The following is a 26,287-nucleotide window of genomic DNA, read 5'->3' on the forward strand; positions in this document are numbered from 1 at the left end:
TACTTCACTTATTCATAAGCTTCCTGAGAAGAAAGAGAATTAAGAGTATGGATACAAAGCGATATGGTGAAGGCACTGACCTACTTCCGCTCTCTTCCTTAAGGTTCAAGTGGCTAACATCCACACAACCCCAATACTTCTTCTGGCTGCTGCCATCAGTAACTGATATACTAGTTGCTCATATCACAAACCTAGCAGAAGCTATCATTTAGGCTGAAACAACAGTTTACATAATTAACACTAAATAAAGTGTAAATCCACGATCTGACTTCAGTTCAATTAAGACACACTCTGTCCACATTGTTAGTTGTTACCTACCTCCTTTTGAAAGCCATTACAAGTTATATGAACAATTCCTGAGTTTAACAAACAAGTGGCATCTAAAAAAAAGATGTAAAAAAAAAAATCTGCTTACATATTCTATCTTGGATGGCATTAATACAACAAAATGTATCCTAACAAGAGACTGCTAGGCAAGATATCAAAATTATTACATTTCATAAATTTTAAAATAATTTTTCCAGGTATTTCCATCCTGACAAGATGCCAAACTTAACATAAACAGTTATCTTTTCTAGCAAATTCATAAGTGATAATTTCTTTATAAAATATCTAAGTATTAAATTTCTCATGTATGTGTCAAATTAATTCCCTAAGTTACCCATATATTAACTAACAGTAATGAGACATGAACAGTGACTATATGTACACATACACTACACACTATATACGTACCACGCGCATATGCACGCACATACTATAGAAACACATAGCATGCACAAACACCCACGCACACATACTCATGCATGTTCTTTTTCTCGAAAGGTAATGTTAGGGAAATACATACCAAAATTGTAAATATTTGCATTAAAAAACTGCTCAGGAGGTGGATATGAAGGAGGAATTCCTCGACTTAAGCTTCTCTCATTTACTAGTATATCCAAGATGTAATGTGGGTAAGTCTTGTTCACAACAGAATCCAGTGACCACAATGCAAAGTAAGAGCAGTTATGCAGATATTCTCCTGATCTAAAAGAAAATGTTACAAAATTGTTTGATGCCCGAGCTACTACACATGCGAATATGAAAAAGAGAGGAGAGGGCGGAATCGTACCTTAGCGAATCGGGCATCTGTGCGTGATACCAGCGATTTATGTCAAAAAGCCCCAAATACATAGAAGGCTTTCCTTGTCCATATATATTCACCTGCCAGGTAAAGACTGAAACACTAGTATCAGGAGACAGAGCTAAAAGAAAAGAATTTTTATAAACTGAATAAATAATCCCGAAGTAAAATTACCCCAAATAAAATTTCAGCAACATTCTGTCATAAAATTAAGAAGTTTTAATCATATTTGATACGTTGAAGCACATTTCTTTTTTTTTTTTTTTTTTTTTTTTTTTTAAAGATTTTTTATTTATTTATGTGACAGAGATACAGCCAGCGAGAGAGGGAACACAGCAGGGGAGTGGGAGAGGAAGAAGCAGGCTCCCAGCGGAGGAGCCCGATGTGGGACTCGATCCCGGAACGCTGGGATCACGCCCTGAGCTGAAGGCAGACGCTTAACGACTGCGCTACCCAGGCGCCCCTGAAGCACATTTCTATCGCTCGTCCTCTAAGAAGGGTTTCATTCACTTATATCTTTACTGTTTCTCATATCCTGGCTTGTTTTCACTTAGCACTTTGGCAACTTTGACATATTGGCAGTAAAGTAGAAAATTATTCGACTGCATATTCTCCCAACAAGGGAACACAGCCAGAAGCAGAGACTATCAATACCGAAAATGGACACTTTGAGGCCCAGGGCTTAATTCTAGTCGAGAAGGGCCGATCCAGCTCTGTGGGAAAAGCAGGTAAGACAAGTACCTGGATGGTGGTTGTGAGGAATGGAAAGATAGAACAAAGTAAGAGGCACCAACGAGAGAAAAAAGTAAACATCTGAGACACAACTAACAGGAAACACAAAAAGAATAGGGGAGTGGGGAATGAGAAGAGGTAGACTTTGAAGAACTGTGTTTTGGGCATGTTTAGTTGGATGTGAGGACTGGGCCACAAATGCAGATGTGGGACAAGCACAGAGGACAAGCCCGGGACGGAGGAGCTAACCATGAAGATGAATCCCAGTAAGCACACCATAAGCAGGGCCCTTGTGCACGCCCAGAGCTGAACAAGCCGACACAGGTTATTCATTCTCATGGCCACCCTTTGCAAAACTATTCCACTCACGGATGGGGAAAAGGAGGCTCAGAAATGTTAAACAATTTGTCAAAGGTCACAACTAGTGACAGAGCTGAGATCTGAAGCCGGCTGGATTCCAAAATCCACGCCATTTTTACTATGCAAGGGTTGTTTACCAGGAAGAAGGCATGATACTAAAGGAAAGAGAAAAATTAAAGACAACCAAAGCATGTTTGCCATATGTCTCAAAAAATACACGGAGGGAACCATTATCCATAGACTAGTCAATGACTAGTCAAAACTAGAGACCATTCTTGTCTGTTTAGAGAGCTGGATTAAAATACAAGGGTCTCGGGGCGCCTGGGTGGCTCAGTTGTTAAGCGTCTGCCTTTGGCTCAGAGCGTGATCCCGGGGTCCTGGGATCGAGCCTCGCATCAGGCTCCTCTGCTGAGAGCCTGCTTCTTCCTCTCCCACTCCCTCTGCTTGTGTTCCCTCTCTAGCTGGCTAGCTATCTCTGTCAAATAAATAAATAAAATCTTAAAAAAAAAAAAAAATACAAGGGTCTCTCATTAAAGTCCCTTAATCTACTGGAATCTTGAGTTCTGCACAGCAAACTGGAAAGTAGGAATCCTGAGTATCTCATACAGACCTAAAAGAAATTCCATAATCAGTATTCCAATTTTTTAACTGCCAGGAGTATGAACTCTAAAATGCAGTCTGTCATAAATCTTACATCAAGGTAACTATTAAAATTAAGCATTCCACATGACACATGAGTGCTTTTAACCAACCTTCATTCATACCTTCGTCTCTGTCGCCATGATATCGATATTTCTCTATACTCTGGCATCCCAACAGTTTGGTATTACTAGTCTGTCCCCTCAAAGGAAACATGCCACCCGTGAGGTCCAGTGTGTATCTTTCTTCACAGTACTCCAACCCCTGAAACAGAAAATGTACACAAATCTCTATCTTAGAATTGTAAGCCAGAAGTCATTCAAAAATTAAATGTTCTCTGAATTTGAAGAGTTTTCACATGATACAAAGAAAACACAAAAAAGTTAGAGAGTAAAGACAACGAATCACTGAAGAGGGCTCTGAAATTTTATATAGCATAAAACACAGACAAAAGGCTAAACTTAGTCTTTCGAAAATAGTGACCAACAAACCTTCTGAAGCAGTTATCAAACACGGGAATGTTCAGGTACTTTTGGCTGGAGTGTGAACTGGACTAACCATCACTATTCTGTACAAAGATACTCCAGGCCAGCAAACCTGCTCCTCTGTTGTCAGAGAAATTCTTGCTCTAGAACAGCAGCCCGTACTTTTTTTTTTTTTTTGGCTCATCAATCTAAGAATCTAACAAAAGCTGGGGCACCTGGGTGGCGTAGTCAGGTGAGTGTCTGACTCTTGGGTTTGGCTCAGGTTGTGGTCTTGGGGTCGTGGGATCAAGCCCCACACTGGGCTCCATGATTCTCTCCTCCTCTCCCTACCCCTCCCACTTGGGCATGCACGCGTGCTCTCTCTCTTACTCTCTCAAATAAATAAATCTTTAGGGGGAAAAAAGAAAAGAATCTCACAAAAGCTATGAAATTTTCCCCCAGAAAAATGCATAATCATAAAAATGTCACACATAATTCAAAGACTTCTTCATGGCTTCTTTAAAGCCCATCCACATAACCTCAAACACTACACTAAGGAAGCCTGTTCTATAGAGAGGAATGTAGGGGCTGACCACGTGGCTGTTCGCAGCATGCCACTTTTTCTTCAAGAATTCAGCTGGAAGAACAGTCATCTGAAAAGCTAATGCATTTATCCTCTTTCATAAGTGGCAAGACCATTTTTTTAATTTAAAAATTTGTATTTTTTTTTTTTTTAAGATTTTTATTTTTAGTTGGGTGGCTCAGTCAGTTGAGCATTTGACTCTTGATTTTGGCTCAGGTCATGATCTCAGGGTCATGAGATCAAGCCCCACATCGGGCTCCGTGCTGAACATGGAGCCTAAGATTCTCTCTCTCCCTCTCCCTCCGCCCCTACCCCACTTGAGCTCTTTTTCAAGAAAACATCAAAAAAAAAAATTATTTTTTAAGTAATCTCTATATACAGCATGGGTGGGGCTCAAAAATCACAACCCCGAGATCAAGAGTTGCATGCTCCATGGACTGAGGCACTTGGGTGCCCCAAGACTGCTTTTAAGTCACCCCATGGCTTACTACTTGATTATTAGAGCAACAAAGTGGGGCTATTTTTCCTGGGTACGTTAGGTCACAAGATGAGTCTTGTCCAATCCCCTCATTTTAGACGAAAATGATACGTGGGGAAGTTAAGACGGCTACCTTTAAAACAGCTAGTCTTCTGATCCCTAATCTAACACCTTTCCCATTACATCGTGAATACAGTATTAACTAGAATAACAACTCTTCAGTATGTTAATATTTTAAGACAAAGACTAAAATAGGCAAACAATGATAAAATGGTCATAATGAACCCATATTCCCGGTACCATTTACCTCATATAAGACTTGTCCTGACGCCAAACACTTTCTATCACCAAAGGCCAGCTGAAGTAGATGTAAACTCAACACATCCCCTTCACTGGAAGAAACAGAAACGAGCTGAGAAGAAACACTCAAGATTCTACTAACACATCAAGCAGCTCTTTCTGTCCAGGATACAGTACTGGGTACATAGGACAAAACGAGGTCAACATGAAGAACTTACTGTGACTTGGCTGTTTTCACAAAATGCAGTCCTTTGAAACAGCAACTGATTTTTATTTTTAACAGATTCTAATTAACTTCTAAGCTGATGTTATTTGCACACTTTAGGTGACCCCTTATGTGGCAGAGACTACAGCGGTTTACCCCACGCTGCTTCTCCCCATCTTTAACAGGTGTGCTCTGAGCTGGGCACAGCAAGCCCACGTTCTGGCCGAACAGGAGTCAACTACAGAATCATCCTGTGGCAACTACAGAAAACCATCCTAAGGGGCTGCATGCCCTTTGCTCCTTCTTCCTGGCTTCTTCCTCCATCTCCTTAGGCTTCTACCTAAAATGAAGATCTTGCTGCCGGGGACCAAAGAATGAGGGCTACACATATGACTAAAAAGCAAAGATCCCAAATCAACTCCTCACTGTCAAGGACAGCAGGCAGGAAGTATTAAGAGCACAGATTTCCATATTGCCTGAATGTGAATTCTTACTCTTTCTGGTTGATCTTTCTGAGAACACATATTCTACTTGGCCTCCAGGATGCTGCACGATCTTCGTGTTCCTCGCACGACACTATCCGTAGTCCTCTGCTGGCTGTTCTACCCTCTACTTCTCCATCATCAATTATCGCCACGTTCAGGAGTCCCAGCTCTCTTCTCTAGCTGTTCTCTGGACCAGTGCTTCCCTATCTTGGTTGCTTATTATTAGCATCACCAAGGCAACTTTGAAAAAATACTAATGCTCAGACCTACCACCAGAAATCGATTTAATTGGTCTGGTCTAGCCAGACCGAATTCATATACTTATCTTACCAGGCCTCCACGGTCCTATGTAAACTAGTTCTACTCTTCTGACCTGATCTGTGACCAGGCTGCATTCTACCCCTTACCGCTCTTCTTGCTTTTCCTTGAGGCATTTTTCTTTCTAAGGTCTCTGCATTCTTTCCCCCATATCTCCCTATGGCTCTCCTATCTACCTGCCCCAACTGACTTCATTCAAATCTCCCAACTACACTAAAAGAGCCATTCCCTATACCACACATTCTGTATCTCCCCTCCCAGCTTTGTATTTCTGTATTTAATACTACCTGAAATTATGTGAAGTATATTTAGGAAATATACTTGCTGAAATAGAACATCTAGAAGAATAGAAATTTATTGGCATTACACACCGCTACGTTCTCTACAACAATCATTAGCACGTATAAACGCTCAATGATTTTGTGGAATGAATAAATACATGGACATAAAACAAAGACAAATAACCTCTAAAACACCAAATGTTAAACAGGATAAACTGCACACAACCAACATTAAAGGGAACACCAGTCAGTTTTCTCATTCACTATTCCATATTACAATATTAATGTGGCTTGACTAATGAATCACTGAACTCTACCTCTGAAACCAATAATATGTTATATGTTAATTAACTGAATTTAAATAAAAATCAATTTTTAAAAAATTAATGTGGCTTTTATTATAATTGATGAGCACTATGGCAACAATTTAGATCTATACCTACGTAATTCTGTGGTGGTATAATCACCCTACAGTGATTCTTTGTTTTCCTTTTTTATTCTGTTTAAATAACCACTCTGATGGGGAAAAGGAAGGACCACATGATCTAATTTGGACTTATAATCTATGTTAATATTATTTTCACCTACTTATAATACCATCTATTTATACATACCAATATGTGTATAAATATTACTTATATATGTGCTGTTTGCAAACGTATTATTTATACATGTGTATAAATATTATTTGTATATGTGTACATATATTTTTTAATTATGTATTGTTCATATACAAACAAATGTAAATAATATTATATACAATTTTCGGGAGCTCATAGACTGCTCTAGGTTTACCCACAGACCACAGGTGAGGAATTCTGCTTTAAATCATATTACAGACACATATTTATCACAGCCTTCATCAGATTCTCAAAGAGGCCCATGACCTACTAATTTAAAGGCCCAAATCAAAGACTAGAAGTCCACGAAAATACCACTCTCAAAAATATCTCACGTCAATAATAGTGACAAATGCAAAGTAAATCATGTAGGAATAAATAATCCAATTTACCAATTAAATTAACCCTGTCCTATTAAAAGAATATTATATACAGTACTAGAAAGTGGTTTAAAAGTCATCAGAGAATTGTTCCTACGGGTTACTTACTCAGTGTGCTGTGAATAATAAAAACAAGTAAATACAGGCATCACCGTAAGAGAAACAGAAAACTGTATATTCTGCCCATATTTTAAACTATGATTCATTTGTGCTTCAAATGCAAATACATTTTGTCCCTCAAACAACACAAGTTTCAACTGTATGGGTCCATTTGTACGCAGAGTTTTTCAATAAATACAATGGGAAATTTTTCGGACATTTGTGACAATTTGAAAAAACTTGCAGATGAACTGCACAGCACAGATATGCTGAAAAAATTAGGCAAAAAGTTAGGCATTATTAAAAGAATACAGTATGTAACACATTTAACACGAAATATGTGCTAATTGTTAATGTTTGCCGGTAAGGCCTCGTTCAACAGCAGGCTATTAATAGCTAAATTTGGGAGGGGGTACAAAAGTTAAACATGGATGTCTGATGGCCTAGAGGGGTCAGAGCCCCAGCTCCCACTTTGTTCAAGAATCAGCAGTAGAGAGCTCTGAAAACACCTCAAAAAAGGATGAAGGGAGGTGCATACAGTTCACAAGGATTTTACAAAAGAATATCAGGAACAGAGAATATTCAGATAGTTTCATGATTGTAAGAACAGAGTGGGCATCACTTACAGATAACACGAAAAGAATCAAGAGTGGTATGGTAAAAAAGAAGGCAGACTTATTCACCAAGTTCCAAAATAAGACGAAAGCACTCAAGAGTTTAGTGTGCGAAAATTCAGAAAAAGTAAAATACAAAAACCCACATAAAGAACATAAAAAATTAATAGAACTTATCTTAAGAGACAATCCTAGGAGGAAAAATAAGCAGGATACAAGGATTGTTTAGATAAAAGTCCCCTCACGTTGCCCACCAACCAGAGCCCTCACAGGGCACATCCCTCCAACTGCTGCTGCCCCCGCTACACTCGGATGAATGGAAATACGGGATTCACTCAAGGAGGGATAGCCCAAGAGCGGGCTCTGTATTTTCCATTTCAGCATTTTTCCAGGAATAACAAATTTCAAAGTGGCAAACCAATTCTTCATTTCCTGACTTACGACAGAGAAAGGCAAGACCAAACCACCAAGTGGGGACATGGAACACAAAATCCAAACTGACCACAATTCAGGTACTCAGAGCCCACAGTAGGACGGACTTGGGAAGAAAAAGTACTGGGAACCGCACGTTATCACCATCACAGCATTTATACCACAAGCTCAACTGTTTCACTCATCATCCAAGAAAGAACAGAACACCAAAGAAAAATAAGAGAAAATCAATACTTAACACTATTTTACTTGAATAAACTCAATGGATTAGAATCCAGTTGAAAGGAAAGATTTCTCACCAGCTATAATTGGGACAAAATTAGATCTTATGACAGAGAAAAATTAGCCAAATTAATGCTAAGAATATACTAAAAAAGGCAAACAGGAGGACCAGGGAAAAGAGTAAGAATAAATAAAAACGAGAAAGGCATACACAACAAAGAGAAGAAATGAGATTAGAAAAGTGTTAGAATACAGAAGGCCACAGAAATTGTCCAAGGCAGTAAGAGGCTGCCTACTCTTAGAAACAGCACTCAAACAAGCCACACAAGCACCATTTCTTACGGTATCCCAGAATTTATTCAACCACGTAGAAACAATCATTTAAACTTTCAAAATCATTTCAACTACCACTCGGTAATTCACCAAATTATGCTGTTTTCACTAAAAAGACAATATACTACAAGGCTTTCCAAAAGAAATCAACTGCTGTCTCATGTTTGCCAAGTATTTCTAAAAACCACACGCGTCACACTTACCTATCTTGTGTTGACTGAACAGCCCACAAGTAACAGCAATTACGCGGATCGTTCTCCGGTTCTTGAAAAGTGACCGCATACACGGGAACTCTTCCACCCTCCAGCTGCGTGTAGTACCTACAACAGGGACAGAATGGAGGACAGTTCATACTTTTAAGTTATAATTTCACGCAGAAAGGATAAGGGGTCTCATTTGAGAATCTAGGTCAAGGCAACTACTACTGTTCACACGATCGTCGGATCTTAAAGCACAGGGCAGAGGACAGTGAGACCGCAGGCACGGCCAAACGACGAACGCGGCCACATACACGCGTGCGGGAACTAGCCCCTCCTGTCAGGTGGGGGTATGCCACCGCGGGCTGCTCCCAGTGAGAGGCCCCCTGGGAAAGATGAACACGGACACAACACTCCACCTCAGCTGCCCTCACTTAGTTTCCCCATCACAACTCCCCAGTGGTCCCACAAACCACTCAGAAAACAGTTAGCCAAGAGGTGACAGCATTGGGAAGACCGTAGGAGCCAGGTTCTCCAGGTACTCACTTAGCAGCAACTCAAAGACAAGGGCTGGTAAGAGGTTCTCAAGCAAGTCGAGGTGGACTTGCCCTAGGGAGCTACTAGGCAAGAGCACTGCTGTTTCATCACAGGTACCCCCCCCCCCCAAAATCCAATATGCCTTGGAAAAAAATGAAGAAATATTAAATTGATAACTTATGAGAAAAACAGGCATCTACTTCAATTTTCGTAGAGATTAAAGGTCTATAATGCTGATCTGCTACCTCCTTCAATTAAGGGCCACTCCCCTCTCAATAAGGGTTAATTTTGCAGCAATTGTTTTAAAACATTTTTTACTTAAAAAAAAAAAAAAAAAAAAAAGGAGGGGCACCTGGTGGGCTCAGTTGGAAGAGCATGCAACTCTTGATCTTGGAGTCATGAGTTTGAGCCTCACATGGAGTGCAGAGATTACTTAAATAAATAAAACTTAAAAAAAAAAAAAAGACTTCTTATTTTTAACCATACCCTTTTCTCTTTATGCTAATTTTAAAACAGTAATAATTAAGTACAAGTTATATTCAGAAAGAAACTACCAATAACCAAGTAAGAGAAGAAAGTCGTACTTACTCTCTTTTCATGCTTTTCATGTTCCAAAGAGCGAGGTAGCCATCAGAGAAGCCCACAGCGAGCTGGTTCGTCCTGCTGATGTAGCGAAGGGCTGACACGGGGGTGCCCGACGGGCTCACCAGCTGGAAACACAGGTGACGGCCCTCACGCATCACAGTCTCCCTGATGTGTGGCACTTCGGCCGGGATGCCGGTTACAACTTCAAGGTCTAGAAAAACAAGACAAGTGAGATTAACAGATCATAACAACCATAAAAGCAAATGTGTCAGCCACTATTCAAGCTGCAGCAGAGGACTACAGTGGTCAGTTAAAATCAGATTAGTGATAACAAAGCACACTGAACTATAGAACAGCCAACCATACCTAGTTAAATGCTCTAATTTTCAAAATACATTTAACTGTGTAATTTTTTAAAAACCTCACAGTACATCTCAAATATTATCTGAAGTACACTTTTTAAAAAAGGATTACACAATTTCCTTATAATCATAACAAAGCTGAAGGAGTTTTCTTTTCTTTTTGGGAAAAAAAAAAAAAAAAGGCTGATGGGTTTCTTTATTCAAATTTAGAACTAAGAACCTAAACATTCCCCTTGGAGAAATGGCCGGTTTCCAGGTCTGGGGCAGAAAATATGTAAGATGAACCTAGTACATCTTGTGTCAGAAATCTAGGAAACTATCATGATAAAGTCTAAAGGGGATTTGTCAGACTACATGAAGGGGTTCTTATTAGTTTAAAAAAAATTTTGTTTTCTTTTGAACATCAGTAAACAATAATGAAAGTAAATGAATGAAACGCATTAGGTATGCAAAACCTCCTGAGTTCCTGTCCTCCTCACCGACAAAAGACCTTACTGAACCATTTTAAGTAACTGGGTACCCAGGCTCCTTCCTCTGAAAATTAGTACTTAAACAAACAGTAAGCATTTACCCTGCCTCTTCTGTATAAATTGTATTTCAGGGTAAACAAACAGCCCTAGTTAATGAGAAAATTGACAAACAAAATCAACAAACAAAAATTAAATAATTTTGTAACCCCTACTGAATCAAGAGATTAAGGTAACAATCTTGATGGATGAAACAATTAATTTAAATATGGTTTTTCAAGCTTGGCTCCATGGACACGCTGGGTCAGGTAAGTCTCTGCTGAGGGGACGGTGAACTGCATCCCCAGGCCTGTCTATTACATGCCAATAGCACCATCTTCCTCCAGAAGCAACAACCAAAAATGTCCCCAGGACATTATGAAAGATCCCCTAGTGGGCAAACGTCACCCCTGGTTGTGAATCACTGGTACAAAGTAGATGGGAAACTTGGACAACGAAGGATCACGGTGTCATCATCTGGACCCACAAGACACGGCGTCCTCCTGACGTGATATGGTAGGAAATACCCAGCACTTCTGGAAGTGTCCCTGCCAAATGTCACATCTGCACTAATCAGAGCTAACTTATGTTTGCAGTAAATACAAAATGTAAATGACACCACATGAAAACACTCCGCTAATTCCAAAATGTGGGGCATTCCATCAGATAAACTTCTTCAGCAAGTCAGAAGAACTAAAAATAAATAGGAAAGGAGAGATAGAGGAAGGTCTGCTCTACATTCAAGGAGACAGAAGATATAACTCAAATGTCGTATGTGGACCTTGTTCAGATCCGGATTCAAACAGTACGAATGCAAAAAGATGCTCTAGAGACAACCACAGCCATTTGATTACGGACCAGTTATCAGACTATACGAAGGAGTTATTATTAATATAGTTAGGACTGGTGATGGCATTATGATTATATAGTAAGACAACCAATATTTGCTTTAAATTAGTGCAGAGGCAAAAAGGGCAAGAGGGAAAAAAGAAAGAAAAAAGATGCACATACAGTAAATTCTGAAAACTAACTTGAATTTAAGTGACATATGTGGGAGTTCTTATATTCTTCTATCTACTTAAAGATCTCTGAAATCTTCAATAAAAAGGAAAAATACTCAGGCCCATATATTGATACAACCACGTGCAAGGGCAGATTCCCTCAATGCTGTTATGAAGAGGGGAAAAATCATATATTGTACTTGAACAATTACCCTCCTAATCCCTTCTGCTTCTGATTATTTTTCCAAAGAAGAGCAAGGATTAAACTTTGCCAAAATAAATACTTCATACAATGGAATAATGTACATTTATTCGAGAGATAAGGCAGACTCTATCTATATTAATGTGGAAAGATGTACAATACCATTAAGTTTGGAAAAGTTGTAAAACAGTATACTATGATAAATATTAGGAATTTCTTTTTCTTTTTTCTAAGATTTTATTTATTAAAGAGTGTGAGTGCACAAGCGGAGGAGGGGCAGAGGGAGGAGAAACAGACTCCCCACTGAGCAGGGAGCCCAATGTGGGGCTTGATCCCAAGACCCTGAGCTTAACTGACTGAGCCACCCAGGCACCCCAGAACTTCATTTTCTATGTTATGTGTATTACAGTGAAGTCCAAATAGCTGTAATCATAAATTACTTTTGTAAACAAAAATTTTTGTATTAAACCCCAATTTTTTATTCAATGGCTCTGTAAATCTTTTAACTGAGGAATAATTCTCATCTCTTCACAATCCAAAGAGTTCCATTATACAATTATCCTTGGGCTGATTCAACTGCTTATTGTTGACCACTGAAATAAAGGATGTTTTAACTCCACTATTTTGGTCTGGAGAGAGTTGTAATTATGAATACAATCATTTCAATTACCCTTACATCTAGAATTATATTATCTACAAAAAAAACCTCTGGAACAAAACTCCATCAAGACTACTGAATTCCTCTAACAACTTTCTATAAAAAGCAATTCAAACATTTCTAATATTCTATAAATTCATTTTTAGATACTGTTATTTCTGCTAGTCAATTCTTTTCTCTTAAACTTTACCCAGGGTTAATCAGTCAGATCTTCCTACATATCAGATTTTAAGATAAAGTTTTTCACACTGTGAGGATTTTTTTTTTTAAGTGTCCATGTGGCCATTTTTCTGCCAAATCAAGTTTTTTCAAGTCATATTTTACAGATTTAAAATTTTGCTCGGAACTCTGATTTGCTTCTTAAATTTCTGGTTAAATACAATTTTTACTACTTGCAGTTTTAATCACTTTTACTACACACTGACAATTTTTATTAGTTATGCTCATTATAAATTAGGATAAAATAATGATCATTTGTTTCTTAGCAGATCCACAGGGAAACAGATCTGCCCTAATATTACAGGACTACTTTAACTATCAAGAAGGTCTTCAAGATCAAATGGTCCTTTCCAGAAACTACAACACATACATTCTTTTAAGATTTCTAGGTTAGCTCTCCTCCCTGCATAAATCAATCACATAAATGTCCCATAAATAAAAGTCAAAGAACTGAAAGCGCTTGATAAGGAGAAGATATAAACATTAAGTATAGTATTAAAGGAAGAAAATTGTCTCCTCACTTTTTAAAAATTTGAGTAGCGTTAGTTCTATCTTAGGATGTTATTTCGTGAAAGAAAACCTTCGATTACTACTGTTATTTCCTATTACATTACCTAATTTCTGACTTGGTCTTACGGTAGGCACATTATCAGTGTGCCAAAAACAAACTGTTAGATCCTACACAGCTGGATAATTTTATACTGTCTGATAAAAATCAAGATTTTATACCTTCAGCCTTTCTTCTGGCGTATACTTAGTAACAGCTGTTTTTCAAGTGTATATGGAAAAACAAATCAAAATCTCTATCTCTTTTAAGACCTACCTTAATAAGTAATATAAACACCTCATCACTGAAACAGAGTAACTCATGCAAAAAGCATCCACAGTGCCCAAAACAATAATACAATAGGTCCAAACAATAAAAGAAACAAAGACACAAAAAAGAAGCTTCTACGCAAAAATTTTTCACTATTTAAAAAACAAACAAACAAAACAAACCCAATCCATTGCATCAGAATATTCAGAATATGCTCAGTTTTGGGTTTCAAACAATTACCTGAGGCCTCTAACTCATTCTGACTGCATGACATGTCATCCAAACACAGGTCAATAAGAAGGATCTGTCCAACATCGGTCACCACTGCAGCCACACCGAAGAGCCATCGCAGGCTTGGGTGCAAATGCTGGGTGCTCGCACTGGCTCCTCCATGACTAATTATGGGTTCAATCGCTGTCACCTAGAAAGCAGAAAACAGCATTCGTTTTTCTTATACAAAGTGAGAAAATACAATTAAAAAACACAACAAACAAATCTGGAGGTTAAAGCAGGTTATTAGTTATCATGGATTTAAACATTTTCTAAAAGAGAATTATAAATTTGCATTTGATACTTGTGAATCTGAGTAACATAATGAAATCTTCAGATAAAACAGAAATGACACCATTATTTCAATATATAACAGATCACGCAGTTGGAATAACTGATGTTTACTGAAAGCATACTCTATGCCAGGCCTTGTGCTAATTGGTTCATGTAACATTCATGATAACCCTGGATACTGGATCAAATATAATTCTACTGTTCCAAGACGAAACCACCTGGAAGCTTAGAAAGTTTAGCTTGGGGTTATTCAAGTCACACACACATTAAGTGTAAAACTCAAACCTAGATTTTTCTCTTCAAAGCTCTCAACCAGCTACTCCATGATCAGATAGCCTCTTCTCCTAAGGAAGAGTAAAAATAAATCATTCAAGAAAAATTTACTGTTTACTCTTTAAAATAAAAGTCCTGTTTATGCCTTAAAGCCTGAAGAGGGTCTAACCTTCTTTAAAAGGGCTATATTATAATGGACTTCACACTAAGCTTCGGCAGTGACCGGATCACTGACATTTAACAAGAACTTATTTTTTTTTTTAATGATTTTTTATTATATTATGTGAGTCACCATACAGTACATCCCCGGTTTCCGATGTAAGGCTCGATGACTCATTAGTTGCGTATAACACTCAGTGCACCTAAATTATTTTTTTAAAAATCATACTGTAACTACATTACAGTTATGTTTTTACCCCTTCCTCTCGTGAGTCAAATTTTAAATTTCCATACCTAATAAACAGACTGTATTTTACACTCAGCTTTCCTTCTGTTTCCTATTACTTCACAAGAATTACGTATGATATATGATAATTAAGTACTTAGTGACTTCTACTATAATACTGATGAGTCCTGGAAAGAAAAGAGGAAATTTATTATCAATGGTTTATATGTTAATATAAGAGCAAAGTTTGTTTCAGGCTGTAATTTATTACCATAGACAAAAGCCTGGCTCTGTCTGTATTTCATTTCATTGGTATACAAAACATTCTACAGTGTTTCTAATTCTGAAGGCTGTAATTTCATGGACTGTCTTCCTTTTCTAAAGTATGGCAATAATGTGTATAAACACTAGAGCACAGTCTCTTCAGTTCCCTCAGATAGGGGTTAAGAAATCTATCTCAGTTTGCATTCCCCATACAAATACTCTATGAATTAATAAATAATGGTACCTTAATTAATTTTAATGTAACGCAGTTAAAAGCAAACAAATTTAAGAGGGGATACTGTGCCCTAGCCAAAAACAACTAGTTAACCAAACTTCTATGGAAAGTTATCTATCACTACTCTCCCAATCCTTCCCTTCTCCTCCCTCTTCCATGGGATGCCAACCATCCACACAACTGAGCAACCAGGAACTTACCCAAAACTCTTGTTCCGGGGTGCCTGGGGGGCTCAGTGGGTTAAGCATCTGCCTTCAGCTCAGGTCATGATCTCAGGGTCCTGGGATCGAGTCCTGCGTCAGACTCCCTGCTCAGCTGGGAGTCGGCTTCTCCCTCTGCCTCTGCCCTTCCCCCAGCTTGTGCGCACAAGCGCGCTAATAAATCAATAAAAATCTTTAAAAAATAGGGGATCCTGGGTGGCTCAGTTGTTAAGGTCTGCCTTCGGCTCAGGGCGTGATCCCAGAGTCCTGGGATCAAGCCCCACATCAGGCTCCTCTGCTGGGAGCCTGCTTCTTCCTCTCCCACTCCCCCTGCTTGTGTTCCCTCTCTTGCTGGCTGTCTCTCTGACATATAAATAAATAAAATCTTAAAAAAAAAAAAACCTTAAAAAATAAAACTCTCGTTCTGTCTCAATTACTCTTAACCAAATGATCAACAGGTCCTGTCCATGTTGCCTCCTGAATATATTCTGAATCTGCCCCATCCTCTCCGTTTCTAGGGTCATTTCCCTGGTTCCGCTCACCATCATTATCTGCCCGAACTACTCCAGTCCACCGAGCTTTTTACACCAGAGTTCTGCTTTAAACTTCAAATGACTTCAGAGACTTCAGGCGGAGAGGCCACTAACTGCAAACAAGGTCATTTACCATGTCAACGCTCAGCACTTCTAGACGCCACTTCCGCCTTCCCCTCTCCCGCAGCCATTCGCAATAAGCTCAGCTCCCAAATGTTCCATATACTACCACTTTTTACAGGCCAGTCTCTGCTTGAAATGTCCAAGCTCTATGAGTAGAAACTATCCACGTTTCCATGGTCCATGTGCTTGAGTTTATCAAAATCCTTACTATATTTATGCTGTAAACTCATGACCTGTCTTCTCCCACTAGATTACCAGCCTTTTCAACAGCATGGACCAAGTTCTATTTATCTATTCATCTCCAAAATTTAGCACATAACTTGATCTACAGTATACTCAATAAACTGCTAAATTAATTCTGCCTTTAATAAAATCTGCACTGGCAAGTACATTTAAGATAACCAGGCTATAAACCACTTCAGACCCCTACATTTGTCCAGAGCCAGCTTCCCCAAACTGCAAAAACATAGTACTTTGACATTTATCTCCCTCTTAACTTTAAAAATGCGATTCCCTGACCACAACATAACATTTGTATGCATGCATACATTTGTTTGTATGTTAAATATTATTTGTATATTGCTTATATATTGTCCATATTGTATATTGTTTATAAACTATTATGTATTTATTACATATTTTTCCATACTATGTACAGAGAGAATTATACTCTTACATCATTTTCTATTTATGTGTGTGTGTGTGTATTTGTTAAGGACATACTTTTTCTTAGTGTATGAAAGAGCAGGAATAAACCTGCTGAAGAAACAACCTGAATTCAAAGTACTTACTACTGGCATATGGAAGGCATACATACATTAGAATTAATAAATGGTGATTATAAATGAAGCCGCTATTTCAATATTATTCAAACTCTAAACAATAGTGAAGACATATTTTCCATATTGCTCCAAGGCTACAGTCTCAAATTAAAAAAGAAAAAACAAAAAAAGGCAATACAAATGAATACAATATTTAAATATAAACTTACAGTGTCCTCAAAAAACACAACTGAAGATAACAAGCCTCAGATGATACTTTTCATAAAAAAGACTATTAAAACACTTAATGTCATCCCTACTTTCACTCCGCAATTTCCTAACCAAGAATAAGAAAAGTTCTATTTTAAGCATTATGTTCTTTTGATAATATACTATCTTTAACCTCTTTTTTATCCTGAACTTTTAATGAAAAATAACACAATGTCATAAAAGAAACAAATTATAAATGTACAGCTCCGTGAACATTCAAAGTGAACACGCCAATGTCACCAGCAGGGGCTCGGCTCTGAAAGCAGAAGCTCACAGACCTTAACCCGTACCTACCCTTCCAGGAAGAACGACTGCTTTAACCACTCTGGACACGCCAAGGTCATAAAGACAGAGCACACTCCCTTCTGCTTCTTCTAATCCAATTAACAATCCAACTCTCTTCTGCCAAGAGAATTCCTTCAGAGCCAGGATCACAGGAGGCTGCTGATTGACTCCACTGAACCTGTACGCAGACAGCCGCTCTCCGGTCAGAGAGTGCACTACCTCCAGATGTCGGCCACAAGCCAGGCAAGCAAGTCCTCTTCTCCCTGCAAGAAAGGGAAAGAGGAGAAAAAAAAAAAAAAGCAAAAATGTTGCTTATGTTAATACTGTACACATACACCCCTAACTAAATAGAAGTTAGATCTTTTACATATATAATACATAGCTCATTCTATATATAATGTATTATCTCCAAAGTGAAATCCAAGCATTTATAGAACAGAGTGGTCCAAATCAGTAAAATACACTGAACAACTATGACCTCAATAATAAAGTAACCATTCGGTAAAGTCACTATGCAGGCCATGTGGTACCTTCATGTACGCTATAAAACAGATTATCTCATTTATTCCTTGTCACACCTCAACAGAGATGAGGCAACATAGAAATAAGTTTAGTTAAACTTTCATACAGTTAAATAACTAGCTCACAGATGTATGGCTACAGGGTGGCTCAGTTTGTTAAGCGTCTGCCTTCGGCTCAGGTCATGCCTCAAGGTCCTGGGATTGAGGCCAACACCAGGCTCCCTGCTCAGCCGGAGTCTGCTTCTCCCTCTGCCTCTGCCACCTACCCTGCTTGTGCTCTAATAAATAAGTAAAATCTTAAAAAAAAAAAAAAAAAAGAAAGAAAGAAAGGTATGGCTACAAATACCAGAGCCAGAAGTACATCATGAGTCTAACTTCAAAATTCGCTTTCACTGTGTCATACCTCAACAATAAGCCAGGTGCTCTGGAAGGGCTCATACAATGGAACACATGATTCTATCCCCAAAGAGTTCAAACTCTGAGAAGACATAACTAGTGTAACAATAGGAAATACCAGAGCCCTTTTTGACTCCTTACTTGTCATGTTTGGATTTTATTATGTACAAAATATAAAGTAACTGAAGGTTTTTAAGCAATCTGATTTATGTTTTTAAATGTTACTCTAGCTGTTAAGCAGGAAATGGACAAGGGGAGCACAGGGTCCACGTGGGGAGAGAATACCCTCTGCCTGGTCAGTGACCGTGAATAAAGAGAAGTGGATTGACTGGAGATTCATCTTAGAGACAGAACTAAAAGGATTTGCTTATTGATGTATTAATAAGATATGGGGAGGTGAGTAAAACAAGAATCAAGAATAGACTCGAATTTTCCCTTGAGTGGCTAGACGAAGGGTGGTAACTTTTCAACTTGTGATGTCTACCGTACATCTAAGTACACAGTTGGATAAACTACGCTGTAGCTAAGGAAGGCTGCCTAGTTAAAGGAAATAGCACGGCACACGGGATTCAAAGACCACTTTTACCACTTGCTATCTGTGTAACTGGGATATCTGATTCCTAGCCACACAAAACAATAAGGGTCTAATACCTCAATGAGAAGTTGTTACAGTGCCTGGCAGATAGTAAGCACTGTTACTACTTTTACTATTCAAGAGGGGAGCACTGTAACTAAATGACTGATACATTTTGCTGTCTACCTGCTAGGACAGATAGCTGTGAAATTCATTTTCAGAAAAGTCTCCTGCAAGATCTTTCACTAAACTGAAATCCACAATTCAATGGCTACTCTGGTATGGTTTTGTTTATAAAACCATTATATAATATGTAATTAATATATAATCAAACTATATATTAAAATCTTGTTCAGATTAGTGGAATTAAGAAACAAGACTTTCTGAATATTTTGTATTACCCAGGGCCCTACAATCAGAATTTTCTACTCATAATGACTATTTAGATTCTAATTTAAACTCATCACCAATAAAACTTACTGATTAGAAAGAAATAACAGGGGCGCCTGGGTGGCTCAGTTGGTTGAGCATCCAACTCTTGATTTCAGCTTGGTCATGATCCCAGGGTGGTGAGATGGAGCCCTGCATCAGGCTCTGCGCTAGGCGCGGAGCCGGCTCTAGATTCTCTCTTTCCCTCTCTCTGCTCCTCCCTCCCCCCACTCCCGGCTTGCTGGCGCAAGCACGTGCACTCTCTCTCTCTCAAAAAAAAAAAAAAAAAAAAAAAAAAGAAACTAACAGCTGCATATTATTTATACTTTCTAAATAGAAATATCCAACACTAAAAGATACAAAGTATACAGTATTTTTAATAAGAAAAATGAACAATAACCAACCCAAGATTCACTGAAAATGTGTTCGAGAGTACACAGATGGCATTACTAAGTAGATGCAGATGTTTTATATTTATAAGACCACCATAACTAAGTATTGGTTTTTCTCCCACGTTAAAGGAAATTACAATACCTGCTCATTATTAGCTTACAAGTCAATCAAATCAGTAAGTTTTCAGCAACATTATTGTACCTGCAGCAATCTTTCCATGAAGCACAGATTCCACTGTGACTTCGTCTTCGAGGGCCTGAAGACTCACTTCTGGCAAGGGCAGAAGACCACTAGTCACTTTTGCTGTTAAGCCTCGCATACTTTCACTGTAAGTATTTTTAAAAGATAACATTATTATGATATATTTGTACTATGATATACTTGATTATCCCTAGCCAAAGAAAAAAAGAAAAAGCCACCACACTAAAGTAAATAAGCTAAAACTAAAATCTGATTATAAAACCCACTTTATGTGTTTCAGGGTCTGAAGTATTTCCTCCTTAAAAAATGTTTCCCAACAGTCTTAGGAGAATGTAGATTTATTAAGCCTGATGTCCTAAGGACATACATGATTCCCTAGAGTGTTTAAAAACTGATTCAATGCAATTAATCTTATTGCCTGACCTACTCTCAAAGAACACTTCACACACAAATAGGAAGAACCGATGCATTTTAGAAAAACTGCTGCAGTAAAAGGGGAGAAAGCCCATAAAAAAATGTCCAAACACACAGGAATCTCAGGAATCAAGTCTAGGACGTGTCTTCAACTGGATAGAAGGAAAAAAAAATCAAAATTTATCTTTCACTTCCAATATATAGAAGATTAGATTCCCAGAATGACCCTTTTATTGTAAACAATCAAAAATGATGGTTAAAATACTGTTTTTGAAAGAACTGATAAAGCCAAACATGAAGAGACAGCAGGAATTCTGGAAACCTCTAAGATGGCTCGGGCCTCGAGGGTTGGCTACCAAATCCAGTGCTGGTGACTCTGACTTTGTTTTGAGACGCTTGAGATCCACAGAGGCAGAAGAAAAAGTTAGGGACTAACAGAGCCAAGGCAAGCTAAGAAGAGCCTCCTCCCCATGCCATTCAACTCCAAAAGGCCGTCCCATCAGCATAAAAATCAGTGAGAGAAGCACCCATTGCGCAGGACCGGCAGCAATCATGCTGCCCATTTTGACCATGGCTAGAACTGTCTACTCAGAAAAAGAATATTTCCCTTCACACAACGTGGTGGCCAGAAATCAAGCGATGTTGTCTGACAAGACTCAGGGAAGAATGTTTTATAAATTACTCTCAGGTTGGTAATGCTCCACACAATGCAGATACCGCCAAATATTCTCTGGAATCTCCAAGAGTTCTCAGAGATGAAATTCCAAAGAAAACGACTCTCAGTCAAAGTAACAAACTGTCACAAGGATATTAGGATCGGCAGCCAGCAGAATCAAGCTATCAAAGATTTCAGATTTCGATCTCTGATCGAAAATGATCAGAGAACAGAAAATATGTTTAATATGGTAAAGAAATCAAAGATCTAACTTACTAACGAGGAAGAAACTTTTAAAATTACAATGAAAAATGGTCAAGTAGATTAAAAAAATAACAGAACTTCTGGAATGAAAAATTAAGTTTAGAACTCAACAGGGAAAAAAACCTCTGTGGAGTAACGAGAATTGCAGCATATGCAACAATATGACAGATATCAGAGTACATCACTAAATAATAAAAGAAGCAAAAGATACCTGCAGAATGAGTACATAAAATTTAAAAGGCTGTGAAACTAAGAAAATACTATTTAAAAACACAAACATAAGTAGCGAAACTGTGAATAAAGGAAACAATAAACACAAAAACCGTAATAGTTACTCTGAGAAGAGGGAAAGGGGCTGGAATGGAGAGGAATACAGAAGGACTCCAAGGTAATGGTAATGTCCTCCTTCTAAACCTTGATGGTGAGTAGACAGGTATTCACTGCATCATGAGTCTTTTTAACTTAGAAACATTCTTTTGTCTCCATTCAACAAAGAGCTCTCTTGTACCTAAAGTCAAGAAACTCAAAAAATAGGAAATGCAGCATACCGGAAAGAGAAACAGAACCCCAAACTCTTCCAGAATGTAGGACCGAGAGACAATGAAACAGTAGTTGAAAGTTTCAGCCAAGAGGGGTGCCCGACTGGCTCAGTCACTGGAGCATCTATCTGACTCTTGATGTCAGGGTTGTGAGTTCAAACCCTGCACTGGGTGTAAGATTACTTAAAAACAAAATCTAAGGGGGAAAAAAAATTACAGGAAAGAGAGGGAGAAGATCTAACATGTTTATTCAGAATCCCTCAAAATATAACACTAAATAGTAAGGAAGATGCAATATTCTAGGGGCACCTGGGTGGCTCAGTCCATGAAGCATCTGCCTTTGGCTCAGGTCATGATTCCAGGGTCCTGGGATTGAGTCCCACATCGGGCTTCTTGCTCCGTGGGGAGCATGCTTCGCCCTCTGCCTGCCGCTACCCCCGCTTGTGCATGCATGCTCTGACAAATAAATAAAATCTATTTAAAAAAAAAGAAGAATCAATATTCTAAAAGATATTTCCCAGATCTGTAGAGACAGACCAATTCTCTGCAATCAGGAAGAACACTGAATCCTAGGCAGAATAAATAAAAAGAAATGACTTTTCAACAACAGTGGAAGCCAGAAGTCTGGAATATCTTCAAAATTCTAAGCAAAAATTGCTGTCAACATATAATTATATATCACTGGAATTATCCTTAAATATGAAACACATTTTTAGAAAACAACAAAAACAGAGATTACCACAAATAAACTCTCCCTTAAAGGGAGTTCTAAAGGATTGTAGATGGAAGGCTTCAGGTACAATAGTGATCAGATAGAAGGTCTGAGATACAAAAAGAGCTGCAGATATCTGCAGTGGGGTCCCCTGGACCTTCATATGATCCATGTAAGCATGGAAGGAAACTACGAGAAGCCAAGGAATGAATCACTGGAAAAACAGAGGAGAAACAATCCCCAAAGCTTACACAAGGCCAGGAATAGCTCCAGAATGGAAAAACCTCATAATACATGCGGCACTGAGTAGAGTACTCAGAAAGGTATTGATTGCTTCAGTGGTGGGGGAAAAAATTAACCCTTAAGATTTTATTTAATTTGAGAGAGAGAGAAAGCAAAAGAGAGAGAGCACAAGCCAGAGGGAGAGGCAGAGAGAGAAGCTGACTCCCTGCTGAGCAGGGAGCCTGATACAGGGCTCCATCCCAGGACCCCAGGATCATGACCTGAGCCAAAGGCAGATACTTAACCAACTGAGCCACCCAGGTGCCCCCAAATTATCCCTTTTCTAAAGGTCATTCTGGTCTTGTCTGAAAAAGCAAGTTTCAAAAGAATCAAACTGTTTCCAAATAACTTAGCTGCACCCCAGAACAAGGCTCAAGAATATGTAAACGAATGCAAAAATATTCAGTAATAAAAGACAGTAAAATTCACAGTATCTGGCATCCAATCAAAAATTGCCAGGCATGCAAAAGAAGGGAAAAAATATGACCCATAATAAGGAAAAAAAAAAACCCCAACCAATAGAAACAGACTTAGAAATGACACAGAAGTTAGAATTACGAGATGAGGACATTAAATCAGTTATTATAGCTACAATCCCTATGTCCAAGAAGACAGAGGAAAGGATAAGCATGTTAAGGAAAGACTCAGAAAATATAAAAAAGACCAACTCAAACTTCTAGAGATGAGAAATACTGAATGGGATTCGTAGACACAGAAAGTATTACTGAACCTAAACACCCACAGTAGAAACTATCTAAAACAAAGCACAAAGAGAAAAAAGGCTGAGGCAGAAAGGAAAAAGAACAGAGTACCAATGAGCTACGGGACAATATCAAGTGCCCTAATATAAAACAGCAATCTCAAAAAAAAAAAAAAGACAAAAATATTTAACAACTAATGGCCAAAATTTTCCAAATTTGATTAAACTACAAACCCACAAATCCAAAAAGGCCAATAAACCTCAAGCACAGGAAACGAAGAAACACCACCAGAGGACACCATACTCGTGCTCGCTTCAGCAGCTGACATACGCTGAAATTGGAGCAAAAGACATCATATGCAAGGGACAAAGAGAAAATCATAAAAGTATCACATTGCAAAGAGGAAAAAGAATGACAAGAGACTTCTCGTGGAAAACGATGCAAACCAGAATACGGTGAAACAATATATTTTAAGTTATGAAAGAAAAAAAAAGCTGTCTAAAAGAATTCTATACCCTATGAAAACATCACTTAAAATGAAGGCACAACAAAGACCTTTCAGACATACAAGAGCTGAAAAAGATGGTCACCAGCAGATATGCTCTACAAGGAATGTTAAAGAAGTTGCTTCAGGAAGAAGAGTATTTTGAACTGAATGAAAATGAAAACATGATATACCAAAATTTGTGTGACACAGCTTAAACAGTGCTTAGAGGAAAATTCACAGCACTAAACACCCATAAGATCTCATATCAGTAACTTAAACTTCCGCCTTCAGAAACTAGAAAAGAAACAAATTAAACCCAGCATCAACAGAAGAAAGGAATAAAAGAACTGAATTTAAAGAAACAGAAAAATCATAGTTAAAAATAATCAATGAGGGGCGCCTGGGTGGCACAGCGGTTAAGCGTCTGCCTTCGGCTCAGGGCGTGATCCCGGCGTTATGGGATCGAGCCCCACATCAGGCTCCTCCACTATGAGCCTGCTTCTTCCTCTCCCACTCCCCCTGCTTGTGTTCCCTCTCTCGCTGGCTGTCTCTATCTCTGTCAAATAAATAAATAAAATCTTTAAAAAAAAAAAAATCAATGAAACAAAAAGCCAGTTCTTTGAGAAGATTAAAAAAAAAATCAACATAGAGAAATAGATCAATGAGAGCAAGAAAACAGAGTCTGAACTATTTCACTTACGACAGAAATAACATTTCAAATCGCTGTGAAAATGATACCAGATGGAAAATTACAAACTTTTAATAATGTCCTGAGATAATTTAGCCATCCCTGCTGGGAAGAAAAAAAACTCCTCCTCAGAAATGGGAAATTATAGATGGATAAAGATCTGAAGGCAACCCCCACCCCAAAATGAGTGGTGGGGGGAAGGAAGCTATAATCTATGAAGCAACTTCTACGTACTGGGCATTAATTAGACTTTAAATCTTCTGGTAAAACTGACACCATGTCTGTCCTATAGTTTCGGGCACCCTGCCTCATCTTTCTATCCCTGCTACTATCGTTCTCAGAAGCCCAGCATACAACACTGTTTTCTGAGGGGGGAAAAACCTGCTTCAATGGCTAACCCCAAAAGATAATGACGTTGAAGATGAAAACTGACATATGGAAATAAAAACTTTCGGGGCAGGGGGGTACTCAATGGTCTAGAAAGAGAAAACTCAAAGGACAAGAATCATGATCTCAGAGGGTGCACAGAGCCATCTAACTTAATCACTAAATTCCAAAATATGAGAATTTTTAAATTGTAAAAGAGCAGCCTAATTTGAGGGAAAACCTTAAAGGTAAAATTTATAAATCCACAATTAATCTAAAACAAAAGGAAGTAAGGGCACCTGGCTGGCTCAATCAGTAGAATATGTGACTCTTGATCTGGGGGTCATAAAGTTCTAGCCCCACGTCTGGGGTAAAACCTCCTAAAATAAAAGGAAGTAGAAAGTTTTGTGAAACATATGCTACCTTGAATTTACCAGTGGGTAGATTTTGATCACTGTTCTGTTACCTTATGTCAAAATAAATTCAACAAATGAGTATCTGTTGCATTAACTCATCAGAAACAGAACCCAGAGCCGAATGGACTGTGGGCTAAACCACCCTTTTATGTTTTCAAGTGTTAAGAGGTTCCAAATACACTGTTATCCATATATTTTTTAATTTCTTCTTTAATTTCCTGGTTGACCCATTCATTCTTTAGTAAGATGTTCTTTAACCTCCATGTATTTGTGGTCTCTCCAGTTTTTTTCTTGTGGTTTTCTTCAAGTTTCTTAGTGCTGTGATTGGAGAGGCGCCTGGCTGGCTCAGTCGGTGTGCCTCTTGATCTCAGGGTCGTGAGTTTAAACCCCATGTTGGGCGTAGAGCCTACTTAAAAAAAAAAAAAAAAAAAAAAGGAAAAAAAGACAAAGCGCTGTGATGGACAATACCCATGGTATGATCACAAACATCTTTTCTTTTTTTTTTTAAAGAAAGGTGGGGGGAAGGGAGAGCACATGTGGGGGTGGAGGGGCAGAGGGAAAGTGAGAGAGAATCTTAAGGAGGCTCCATGCCCAGCACAGG

At 38.4% G+C, this 26,287-nt stretch overlaps 1 protein-coding gene across 9 annotated transcripts in view; it reads right to left on the reverse strand.

The window, feature by feature from the left end:
• Nucleotides 1-26,287, reverse strand: part of AHCTF1 (AT-hook containing transcription factor 1) — a 79,017-nt gene that overhangs the window by 45,290 nt on the left and 7,440 nt on the right. For 4 of the 9 annotated variants that reach the window (XM_048225255.2, XM_048225253.2, XM_026509541.4 and 1 more), the window contains 10 exons: nt 20,163-20,287; nt 17,658-17,911; nt 13,996-14,176; nt 9,994-10,201; nt 8,875-8,991; nt 4,690-4,774; nt 2,971-3,121; nt 1,115-1,247; nt 848-1,029; nt 319-380 (listed from right to left, as the gene is read on the reverse strand). In XM_048225255.2, coding sequence (XP_048081212.2) covers nt 319-380; nt 848-1,029; nt 1,115-1,247; nt 2,971-3,121; nt 4,690-4,774; nt 8,875-8,991; nt 9,994-10,201; nt 13,996-14,176; nt 17,658-17,911; nt 20,163-20,287 — 1,498 coding nt within the window. Of the gene's footprint in view, nt 1-318; nt 381-847; nt 1,030-1,114; nt 1,248-2,970; nt 3,122-4,689; nt 4,775-8,874; nt 8,992-9,993; nt 10,202-13,995; nt 14,177-17,657; nt 17,912-20,162; nt 20,288-25,944; nt 26,093-26,287 lie in introns of all 9 variants that reach the window. The other 5 variants (XM_057315176.1, XM_044387991.3, XM_048225256.2 and 2 more) reach the window with 3 other exon arrangements.

This window comes from Ursus arctos, unplaced genomic scaffold, assembly GCF_023065955.2.
Source record: "Ursus arctos isolate Adak ecotype North America unplaced genomic scaffold, UrsArc2.0 scaffold_2, whole genome shotgun sequence".
Taxonomy (NCBI): domain Eukaryota; kingdom Metazoa; phylum Chordata; class Mammalia; order Carnivora; family Ursidae; genus Ursus; species Ursus arctos.